This window comes from Dipodomys merriami, unplaced genomic scaffold (assembly GCF_024711535.1).
Source record: "Dipodomys merriami isolate MVZ:Mamm:240054 unplaced genomic scaffold, mDipMer1.0.p SCAF_9, whole genome shotgun sequence".
Taxonomy (NCBI): domain Eukaryota; kingdom Metazoa; phylum Chordata; class Mammalia; order Rodentia; family Heteromyidae; genus Dipodomys; species Dipodomys merriami.
In genome coordinates, this window is record NW_027206512.1 from 6,728,375 (window position 1) to 6,741,074 (window position 12,700).

A 12,700-nucleotide genomic window follows, 5' to 3' on the forward strand; every position below is an offset into this window, starting at 1 on the left:
CATTTCTTCAGAATAAGAAGGAAATAATAAGGAAACAAAATAAGGAAATTTAACTGAAACTGTGCACTTAAAAATATATTCAGGATTGAACCCACAGTCTCACACTTGCTAGGCAAGCACTTGACTTTGAATATGACTTTAATTTTGTTTTTGAGATGGGATGTTGATAACTTTGCCTGAGCTGGCCTCAATCTTAGGATCTTCTTATGTCCATTTCTGGAGTAAGAGGATTTTACATCATATACACACTACCATATTTAACTTCTTTATTATGCCTTTTAATAGACATTTCCATTTTACTTGTTTATCCTCCTCATCCAGGCTCTGATAACTATGCTTTTATTCTCTAGTTTGGTTTTCTTTTAATGCCAGTCCTGTAGCCTGAACTCAGGGCGTGAGTGCTGCCCTTGAGCTTTTCCCCTTGCTTTTCTCTCAAGACTAGTTAGTGCTTTGTCACTTGTATCACTTCTGACTTTTTTGGTGGTCAATTGTAGATAAGAGTCTCATGGACTTTCCTGCCCGGGCTGCTTCAAGCCCACATCCTCAGATGGCAGCCTCCAGACTATCTGGGATTACAGGTCCCCCTTTTTTAATATTTCATATATAACTGAGATTACATACTATTTGTCCATTCTGTTATTTTAACATATTATCCCCTACATTAATCCTTTTAGTCTCAAGTAACAGAGTTTCTCCTTTTTATAGGCTGAATAGCATTCCATTGTTTGCATTTTAATCTGATTGTGCATACATAGCTCACTTTCTTCACCCATTGATCAAACAGTGGATACCATTTGCTGCTATAACCTGGCCATGGTAAATGAGGCCTCAATGATCATTGGAGCTCAGATGTCTCTTCAGCATATTGTTTTCAAGTTCTCTGATTTTTACCTAGCAATGGGCTTGCTAGACTGTATATCCAACTTTTATTATTCCACTGTTTTCTGTAATCAATTTACATTTTCCTAATAGTTAATGAAGTTTCTCTTTTCCTTACATAGATAAAAAGACACTTATCTGTACTATAACCATTCTAACATGTATAAAGGAATTTGTCACTGCAATTTCAATTTGCCTACAAATTGATTTTTAAGACAAATCATTTATAGGTTTTATATTCAAGACTTGGTTGGTTCTGTTGACCCTAGATTCTAGATTCTTAGAATCTAGATATTAGAACTTTAGAATCTAGATTCTTAGATGTAAAGAATGTAAAATGTTGCGTCTACACACCTCTTTCGCCTGAAAGATCATGAAACTTTATGTAGATTTATTTATTTTAAAGATTTTTAGTTTTTTTGTTTTGTTTTGATTCACCCTCAAACCTTCCAGGTACATTTGCAAGTACTCTTTGTGTCTCTAAGAGAACTCAGTGCTTTAGCAGAACAGTTGAAAACACTCCGCAGGTCCTGTAGAGACCAGTTGGTGGTCTTTGAAATATATTGAACAATTGTAATTCCTTTCTTTACCTATCTTACCCTATTTTTGGTTCCCTCTCAGCGGAGGTTATCTTTTCCTTGTGAACCATTGCATCTAATTGCCTTCCTGAGGCACAACATTTCTTGATCTCTTTTTTTAAGCCAAGATCTCAGCTAGATCTTCACTGATCCCTTCAAAGCACCCATTCTCTTAGCAAACATTTACCGGTTCTACTAAATGCTGAGCCTTCAAGACTCAGATCTTCCCTTGGGCTGGGGTTTTTACAGTCTCCATTTTTAGTAAATATCACTCTAAATTCTTTCTATCCAAGCAAAAATTAGGGCCCAAATAGATACAAATAATAGGCGTGCTTGCAAACACTTCTTTAATGAATTAACAATGTAAATTAACATGTGAATTAACAGTATTTAAAATCCTGAGTACATGTAAAATTTCATCTGATTTTTCAAAGTCACTTATTTCTGGATCCTGTAGGTAATTCTGAATTTCTGCTCTGCCTATTCTCTTGCTTACCAACGTGTGTACATTGATCCACTTCAAGCCAAGAGATTTGGCCTGCTTTTTCTCATCAATCTATTATTTCTTAATTGTCCTACTAAGATGAGCACTGAAGAAAAATAGAGCTAATAGTAGTTAAGGAGTCATTAATATCCAGATTTTTGTGATACTATGGAGCTGCATGAGCATTAGCAATTACCTTTTGCAATGGGAAGACTATAATATATATGTTTGCTGTTACTCTCTTGCTGCCAGTTGTTTTGTTTCTCTTACCAAAGGTATCCCACAAGGTTTGACTGGCCTTGGTTTTCTTTAGTGAGTTTACAGAGTTGTTTTAATGAAGGGTTCTGAGCTGGATTATCACTTTGTTTTATCTATCTTATTTACAAGGAGTTTTGGAATTTAGTCAATATGGTAGAAAGGACTTTTAATTTCTGAGCTCAGGACATTTTTGCTTATTTTTGCTTAGTGCTGATTACAATCAGACATTCACAGCTCCATCCAGTATTCTGTGTTCACCTCTAATTCAGCAAAGCCAGTGGGCCAATGTTAGAATGAATGGCAGACAATTAATTCATCTAGACAAAGGAGATTGTGTAAAGCATACCTTCCTGCTTAAGTTTTATGTTCATTGTTTCAAAAGAATGGTCCTCTTTGTACTTTTAAACAAAAAAAATGACGAGAAATATGCAGATATTGGGCAAAAGTTTTTCTGGCAAGTCTTATTTTTTAAGAGAGCCATATAACCTTTAATTCACATGAACACCCACATATCTTTTAAAACCTGCTTTCTCACCACTCTGACAGTCAGAATTTTATGTCTTCACTGTTAAATTTCTCTGGAGAGCACAGTACTGCATCATTTTGACAAAGTAGAATGTGAAGAGATGAATCCGTCTCTGAAACACTTCAGGGTAAGTTGCTTTAACCAGGCGCCTGTGTTCAGAGGTTATTTTTTTTTAATGTCATCATTTCAGATCTATCAAACTTCATTTAATTCTTTTTAAAGCTGGAGAAATATATATAATGAAATTCTCCTCATAGTGGTACTCGAAGCTTGCTCTGAGTTTTGGAGCACAGTGACTACTGTGATCATTTTCAGGGCTAGACATGGCATCCAGACATGGCAAGACCTCAGAAGGAACACAGGAAGGAGACCTTGCCACCCAGGGCTGTATGGGTATTACACTTCCCTACTTTCTTTGTATTCTCTGGGAATCCCCTTTCCTAACATGCACAGATCTGCTGGGCAGGAAATAGTGTCTTTACCTGGTATTCAGTATTCTCAATGTATTGCTAGATGACTATGGAAAAAAATACAATCATTCCTATCAGCCACCATTATTGGCAATTTGAGAATCACCTTTTAATTATGGATAGAAAATAAGCCATTTGTACAACTTGGGTTGCTAAAGTAGAGAAAAGGTAAGAAAAATAGAGTCAATTACTAGGCTAGAAGGAGTTCTAACATATAAGCCAAGATAGCACATTATTTAGCTTTAGTTTATGAACTGAAGAGTTTCTACAATTTTAAATGAGTGACACTTGAAACTGACATGAAATTCAATTTTCAGTGGTCATAATGGAATATTATTGGGTTAGTCACAACCAATTAGTTATTGTCTGCTACTGTATTGGTGCTTACTGATATGGAAATAGGTAGTCACACAGTTAAGGGCTCTGAAGAAGACTCCGCGGCTCTCAAAACTTAAAATAGTTGAAGTTGCCCTTTACTGAGCTTGCTCACCATGGTGCTACATTCCTACATCACAATTATTATCTTACAATATAAAATGTGTTTGTGATATATTTAATGAAGGAATTCTGACAAACTATATATATATGTATGCATGTATATTTATATATATAAACAGTATGTACAAGAATTATACAACTATTGCTTCTTTTCCCTGATAGAAATATAATCCCCAGGAGGAAAAAAGGCATTTATTTACAAATTTAAGCTTCAGGTTCTAGATCGTTTCTGTCACATAGTAGTTGTTCAATAACCAACAAAGACGGATACATTATATGACATATATGTTGTTATAGTCATTATACAATGCTGCCAGAGCTCTCCAGTGGCGTGGGTTAAGAGTATTGTTTATATGTTGACTTCTGTTTATATTTTTCTCCCTTTAACAATGAAAGGGATACATGAAAACATTATAATTACATATTAGGGAAGTATATGTGTTTTGTTAACATATGGGCATTGTATAATATTTAGATCAGGTTTAGCACATATGTCATACCTGCCACGGCACCAGAGAGTGGATAACATTAAGTACTATAGAGTTCAAAAAGCCAGATGAAAGCATCCTGAAAGTTTTCATCATGCAAGTATGATAAGGGCTTAAGTGCATAACACACGAGCTCTTGTTATAAAGCTAAGAAGGAACATTAATATAACTCAAAAGATCTTGTTGCTTCCATAGTCTGAGCTGAGCTCAAACCAAATGTTAGCTGTATATCTAAGTTTCTACAGGCTATTTGCATAGATGTGAATAGCTGAGGTAAGAAACCGCTGGAAGTAAATATACAAATAATAGAACGATTTACTAATTATCAATGATTTTGATTTTCTGTGCTATGCATTTTGTTTTTCCATATTTCTTTCTTTCTTTTTTTTTTTTTTTTTGGTCCAGTCGTGGGGCCTGAACTCTGGGCCTGGGAGCTGTTCCTCAGCTCTTCAGCTCAAGGCTAGCGCGCTACCACTTGAGCCATAGCACCACTTCCGTTTTTTTTTTTTTTTCTGCTTATGTGGTGCTGAGGAATCGAACCCAGGGCCTCATGCATGCAAGGCAAGTGCTCTACCACTGAGCCACCTTCCCAGCCCTTCCATATTTCTTATAATGAAAAGATTTACTTGTAATTATTTTTACAAGGGAACAAATGCTTCTAAAGAATGGGAAAATAGCCTAGGAATTTGTGGTTGTTCTTGGACAGCATTTTCTTGTACCTCTGGGGGTTTTCTGTAAATTACCAAGGAAACCATGATGCCTTGCCTATTCTGTGCATTAATGTATGCTTTTGAAATTCAATATTAGCATTAAGGCCCCATTGAATACTTTTAAATCCTAGGAATCCAAAATACTATTCATGTAAACTTTGGTCCAAAGACATTGATATATGGCTTTCTTGAATTTTACCTGAATGTATTCTTTCTTTCTCTCTTTCTATTTCCCTCCAATTTTCCCTCCCATGTTCTCTTTCTTTTTAACTGGCATAGTATTTGGGGTATACACATTTATCACAATTTTATATCTAATAGAAATATTTAGGACCATCCTAGATCATTTAGTAAAATGAATTTATAAAAATAAGTAGAAAGGAGAGAGACAGTACAAGTAAAATTCTTCCTTTATTTTTTCTCTTAATTATGCCAGCGAGTATAACATATTTTGCATGATCCAAAGGACTTCACACATACCCTGGCTCAAATTGCAAGGTGAAAAGAACAAGTTCTCTTTTGAACAAAACTGAAATGTGGGTGTTTAGAATGATTAGATGAATGCTAGTGAAATGATTGTGATTAGTGTGTCACCAAATTCAAGTACGGTTAGAGAAGATGACTGTTTCCTGTAGATAAGAACTCCACAAGAAAGCAAGCAAGAAGGGAAGTGAAATAAGTTTCAAGGAAACATTGAAGAAGGCTGTAGACTGAGAACATCTGAGGCTTCTTCTAAGAGCTGCTAAACATTCTTGGGGCATGTCTGGACATTCCAGTTGTAATTTCAGAGGACTGTGTTGTTCAGGCCTGTTCGGAATGAGTTAAGTGGGCCTTTCAGATCTTTGTAATGTAGCTGTTCCTTTTCTTATATTTTCAAGATCATCAGTCCAATTTTTAATTTGTGAGCAAACTGCTGAGTACTTCCTCAATGCCTTTATTTGGAAGAAATGGGGGCTTGAGAGTGATGTTGATATTCAGCCTAAAGTGATGTTCAGTGGGCCCCATCATGGTCTTTCTTGTTATAAGGACTTTAATCAGGCTTGTCATTCTTTACACAGTTTTGCAATAAAAGACATTGCATTGCTAAACTCTCAAGAGTGAGACAAAAAGCAATCTGAACGACAACAAATTTTAAAACACATTATCCATGCACATGAAGTTGAATAAGTGACATTTGCTAAAGTACACTTTGTGAAGCTGTGTGTGAATACATTTTCCTCAGAGCACCATTGTGCTTGTGTGGTTTCTATTAGAGAAGAAAATCAATCTGGGACTGCTCCTCTTCTTTGGAGATTACAGTTATTGGTATGAACCATACAATTTCTCTTTGAAATCGTGATTTCTAAAAATCCTTTTCCCCCCTGATATTTTAATGTGGCCTCAGGAAATCAGACAGCTGTTATTACAGATATAGAGCAACTCCACTCAGACATTGAATAGACAATAAAAGTCTGTATTCTTTCCTTTTTTGTAGTGGTGCTTTTTTAGATGTGGAATAAAACCACATTAACTATATTACATTGCTATTGATGGTTAGTAGCCTATTCCTGCCACATCTATAAATTGTCTTATTAAAAAATTCATTGTTTATAGTAACTTTCCACTTTATAACACTACAGCAGAATTGCTGTTAAGGTATTCAAACATTCACAAGACCATGAAACATGTCTATCAATCTCTTGCACCAGATAGGTGAGAGAGTGAGACTGTGGAGGAGTGAATGACCTGCCCAAGGGCAGGTGTGCAGTCCATAGTATCACCTGGTCACATTATGTTTGCTTTTCTGATTCCACAGATGGCCACCCATGTCCTGCTATTCTCTGGGACCCATCTTTAGCTCCAGCAAGCAATGATACCCATTCTTCAGTTAAGCTCACCTGGGGAATTTATCAACAATTGCTGAAACAGAATTGCTGGCTGAATGGCAAGGTCCCCAAACCTGAGTGGAGCTGTACTGAAATCCATCACTATGAGTGGTCCAAGATGGCTCTCTTTGACTTTTTGTTGCAGGTAAGTTCATCAAATCAAGAAGTTGTTATCCAAGACTGTCAATGAATTATGTAAGTCTGACTCCAAGGAATTTTTGGAGGTTTTTGCAGCCAGTTATTTCGTTTGTAATGCTGTATGTGGCAAGTGTAATATACACATGGTGAAAGCTTATGTATGAAAAGCGTATCACTTTTAAGTGATCATAAATGATCTTCAGTCTTTTCTTTAGTTCTGAAGAAGTCATTTGCTGGCAAGCTTCAGCAGTTGCATTAATCAGAGCTACAATGTATTGAGCCCTGGGGGGATTTTTTATTTATTTATTTATTTATTTATTTATTTATATTGTGAAAATACTGTACAAAGGGGTTACAATTACATGGGCAATATAGTGAGTACATTTCTTATCAAGCATTGTAGCCTCTTCCTTTGTTTCCCCTTCCCATCCCTTCCCATCCTCCCCCCGTCCCCCCAATCCTCCCCCCCTTGGGGGATTTTTTTATGTTGTTAGGAGTAGAGTAACTGACATTTGGGGAGGTTAGATATCTTATTCAAGTTATCTTGACTACTAAGAGGTAGAGCTGCACTCCCCTGGACCTGCTGATGGAAAGAGTTGTCTTCCTTCTATCACCCCACAGTTTTAATTGCCACTCAGTCGTGTATCTTACAGCTACCATTTCATTCTAGAATTTTTGAAAATTTTTTTTAATTTAATTTTATTTTATTTGAGAACATACTGTACAGAGGGGCTACAATTACATGGGCAGGATAATGCATACATTTCTTACCAAGCATTGCAGCCTCCTCCTTTGTTTACCCTTCACCTCCCTTCCCAGCCTCCCCCCTCCCCCCATTTTTGAAAATTTTTAAATTAAGACATTGGACAATAATCTGCACTGACCATTTAGTTGAGTAATTCTTGATGTTTAATGTTTCCTATAATCTTCTTCTAATAAAGATCTCAGGACTATCTCCACCCCTCAGTGTGATTACTGCCTTTCCTACCCCCAATCTCAGAGAAACGGGTTTTCTATTGTTGTTATATTGCTAAGTAGTAACAGGTGGAAACTTAGTTCAGTTTTGAAGACACTTAGAAAACATTTTCCTGTTGTTAGTTCCCTCTGTGTACGTATGACATGCAGGAAGGAACTAAAGAGGAACAAAACTACGGAGTAAATCAATCAAATATAGGATAGGAAATAGGAACATCTGTGAGGAAAAGACTAGTCACAGTGTTGGGTGCTGAGTGGCCAATGAGGACCAAGTTACAGAGCTATCACCCAATCCGAGGAGAAGTAGTGTTAAGGAGTTTAGCTTTGACTTAGGCTGGTTTTATGTATTGCATATGTATCTGACTCTTCTGTTTAACATTAGCTCTCTGAGGTTTGTGCCTTGTCTTCATTCTATTTGTAGAGAAACAGATATAGGCAGGTTACCAAGAAACTATGAAGAATCTGGGGGTTTACTATACATGCACACTAACATGTTAGATGGGAACAGATTGACAGGCAATTTTTTGTGGATGACACAAAGTTCCTGGATCAGACATATATGACATTATTATTCATGGTATAACAAGTGAACTTCATGCTTCCTTGCTCTGCTATCTTTCTCGGTATAATATACTTAATTTTAGAATCCTCATCTAAATCTCATCCTTCCCTAATAGCTCAAGTCCTCCCTTTTATTATAGGGAGCTCAAATAATTATCTAACCAACAAAAATATTTTTATGAAATCACTACTATGCATTTACTTTGAAAATACAGTCCCAGGGATATCAAAATAGTTTAAGATGATTAACTCATTATCATATTTCATGTTTTTTAAAGCATTTAGTTAGGAAAATATGGCATGTACAATGAAAATAGAGCCATATAAGAATGGCTAGCTGAATCTAAGTTTTAATTGTTTTAAGTTCAATAAGGCCAGGCCGCTTGCTGCAGAGAGTGAAAGAGGAAAAATTGGAGTTGAGGAAGAACATGAGACTAGCAGTGTGCACATGGTAATTAAGTCCTCCTAAATAAGCAGTTTGAGGCAGAGTTCATATAAAGAAATATTGGTGCTTCCTGACTTCAAACTATATAATTCTATGATAAAGAAGAGACTTTTCAAAAGATGTATTTTGACTATGTAATTCTCCTGTCCATTACTCTGATGGGCAGAGAACAAACCCTCTGAGGATACCATCAGCTTTTATCACCATTTTGTGTACTGTATGTGATCTTGAAGGTGAATCCAGGCATTTGAAATGACTACTATGAGTTTTCAACAAAAAACAGATGCTTAAAATACCATGAAATAATAGTGTGAATTGTCTAATGGTCATTGAACCATTACTGTTCTCAGTACTTCGATACTAGCATAATATCACATCTACTTCTATCAATCCTATTAACTAAGTGGCATTATTAATCCTACTTTAGATATGAGAAAACTGAGGCAAAGACAAGTTAGGTAACTTGGTCTGGGCCATGCAGGTCATGTGCTGTTGTACCTGGAGTCAAACATAGGAATTCTGGCTTAAGAATAAAACTTTTACACAATGCAAGCTTTCATTCATTATATGGAAACATGATCTAATTTTCCAAAGCAAGAGTCTGAAAACCGTGTAAGTGCTTCAGTGATATTCCCACAACCACATAGTGACTGACATACTGACATCATAATATCTTTTTTTTTTTTTTTTGGTCCGGTCGTGGGACCTGAACTCTGGGCCTGGGCGCTGTCCCTCAGCTCCTCAGCTCAAGGATAGCATTCTACCACTTGAGCCACAGTGTCACTTCCGTCTTTTTTCTTTTTGCTTATGTGGTGCTGAGGAATCGAACCCAGGGCCTCAGGCATGCAAGGCAAGCGCTCTACCACTGACCACCTTCCCAGCCCTCATCATAATATCTTTTAATTCACCTTCTTGCAGGTATAGCTTGTGCTTCGATCTCAGATTAGGCTTTGTCCTTGTAGACCCAGATACATCTCTCCAGTCTACTCAGAATATTAATAAAATCAAGTGTGACAGAGATTGGGGATATATAGAACATGGTTCTATCGGTGGATAAGTTTTTGTAGTATACTCTTTGTTCCCTTGACCTTCTTTCTCAGGACTTGCTCAAATTATAACATTAAGCTAGAGCTCTATTTTAGCTCAGGCTAAGCACTAAAGTTAAAACTCAGATTTATCTAGTTAAAACTTAATTAGTGTGTACAAAAGTCTATTAAATTACATGCACAAAGATAGCATCTGCTGCAAAGAATCTGAAAATTTGTACTTATTCATCATTTATTTCTCAAAGTTCCACAGCTTTCTTCTTGATGTTGAGTATTTTTCCAGTTTCATGTTTTAGCTCTGAAAATACTAATTTCCCACTTCTTGTCAACTGTGGGAAGTAGAAAGCAAATTAATATTCTTGGATATTATGGATGGTGTAGGTTTCTTATATTTTCAGTTATTTATTATGAGTGAGATGAATGATACTATATTTTCAAATATTTACTTTTTTCAGGGAATGTCTTGTTTAATCATTGTCACTTGATTGCATTTTAGAACTTATTCTTTTTGTTTGAATTTTCTTTTTGGAATTAGGAAAATTAGACTTTATTTAGTTTATATGTTTGTATTACTTAGCTTTCTGTGCCTTAACAAGCTTATAAAGAGAAATGACTTTTTGTGCTCCCCAGTTTCACACATGTCAGGTCATTATTAGTTTTGGTCTGTGACAAGGTGGTACATCACTGATAAGGTGAGTGCTGAGGCAAAACTGTGTCTCCCATGACAAGGAAGTGACAGATAAAAAAAGAAAGAGAATTGGTTGAGTCATCCCTCATGAAATGACCTGAAGAACTGCCACTAGACCCATACTTTTTTTTTTTTTTTTTGCTGGTCCTGGGCTTGAATTCAGGTCCTAGGCATTGTCCCTGAGCCTCTTTGTGCTTGAGGCTAGCACTGTACCAGTTGAGCCACAGCACCACTTCTGGCTTTTCCTCAAATCTCAGCCTCCCGAGTCTAGGTGTGACCCACTGTTGCCTGGCTTTCTAGGCCCATCTTTTAAAAGCTTCATGACACCCAAGGTGACAAGACTCCCAACAGATCATCTAGGACACATGCTAGATTGAAATTATAGTAATGCCTCAGTACTCTCCCTCCCTTCTCTCCTTCCTTCCTCCATCCCTCCCTCCCTAACTCCCTTCCTTCCTTCTTCTCTTTCTCTTTTACTCTTTCCTTCTCTCTCTTGTTCTCTTTTTCTTTCTCTCTTTCTTTCTTGCTCCCTTCCCTTCCCTTCCTTTCTTTTCCTTTAATTCTTTTCTTTCTGCAGGTCCTTGAGCTTAAACTCAATGCCTGAGCACTGTCTCTGAGCTTTGGTGGTCAAAGCTAGTGCTCTATCAGTGGAGCCACAGCTCCAATTCTGGCTTTATTTGGTGATTAATTGCAGATAAAAGTTTCATATATATATTTCCTGCCTGGACTGGATTTGAACTATGATCTTCAAATCTCAGCCTCCTGAGTAGGTAGGATACAGGTGTGAGCCACTGGAGCCCAGTAATACTTTTTCTTAATGTGCTGTTTTTCTTTGGCTCTTTTTTTTTTTGGTAGATTTTACTTTGTGTTTTATGTAAAATTGATTCTTTTGCCTCCTGTATTTAGTATCACAAAATGTTTCTAAAAATATTTTTTGAGGTGTGATACTGGGTTTTGAACTCAGAATCCTGGCTTGATAGGCAGATACTCTATTATATGAATTATTTTCCCAGACTTATAAAATATATTAATTGAAATTTTTATTGAACAAAGAAAGAATGAACAGATTTAGTATATTTTATTTAAGAAACAAGGTTTTTTTTTCATCACTGACCCTGGCTATCTTATTTTAAAAATGGAAGTAAGCTTTATTTGCATGGTGTCCAATAATGCATTGGATGGGTATTGTGAGCTATCTTAGACAAGTTATGCTTGAATCAGTGTCCCAGTTCTACAATGTCCCCAGCTAGGGCAATGGAACACAGAACCCAGTTGTTAATTTTATACATCTAACATACTTTTTTTTTTTTGTGTCGTTGTGGGGCCTGAACTCTGGGCTTGGGTGCTGTCCCTCAGCTCTTCAGCTCAAGGCTAGCGCTATACCACTAAAGCTACAGAGTGACTTCCAGCTTTTTCTGTTTATGTGGTGTTGAGGAATTGATCCCAGGGCCTCATGCATGCAAGGCAAGCTCTCTGCCACTGAGCCACCTTCCCAGCCCTTAACACCCTTTTTATATATTTTACCCAACTAACAAATTGACATTTAGAAAGATTCTGCCATTTTACCCACTGTCAAATGGATAAGAGACACAAATGATCTTTTCTTCTTTCAGTGTGGGTGCATAAACTGCATAGACCAAAGTTCATTACTGTTCAATGACAAAGAGAAGTATTCTAGAGAACAGTTATTACTATTGTCTATGATTTGTCAAATTCATCTCAAATAATTTTATAAAGAACAGAAGCAAATGTATGATGTAAGACCCTTGTTTTCTGACTTAATATTATGTGAAGTGGCTAGGACCTGAGTCTGTGGATCCATCTGTAAAATAGAAATACTACTGCTAATAATTACTTGTTCTTGAACAAAATTCTTAAGCTGCTCTCTGCCTTTGTTTTTTGTCTGTAATGGGACAATTGCAGAACATAGCAGAAACCTAAAGAGAAGATTTAACATCTCATGCACAAAGCTTTTATGCCTTGTGTATAAGACTGTCAGTAGTACTTATTAATTAAGCAAATTCCAGAAAGTGAGAGAATTAAATAAACCAACTGTATATTATTTTTGTTCATTGAATTGAGTCATTCACA

At 36.5% G+C, this 12,700-nt stretch overlaps 1 protein-coding gene across 3 annotated transcripts in view; it reads left to right on the plus strand.

Moving 5' to 3' along the window:
* Gask1b (golgi associated kinase 1B) overlaps nucleotides 1-12,700 on the plus strand; it is a 53,210-nt gene that overhangs the window by 12,983 nt on the left and 27,527 nt on the right. For all 3 annotated transcript variants that reach the window (XM_070013196.1, XM_070013199.1, XM_070013197.1), the window contains exon 3: nucleotides 6,687-6,901. In XM_070013196.1, the coding sequence (XP_069869297.1) occupies nucleotides 6,687-6,901 (215 nt within the window). The remainder of the gene's footprint in view (nucleotides 1-6,686; nucleotides 6,902-12,700) is intronic.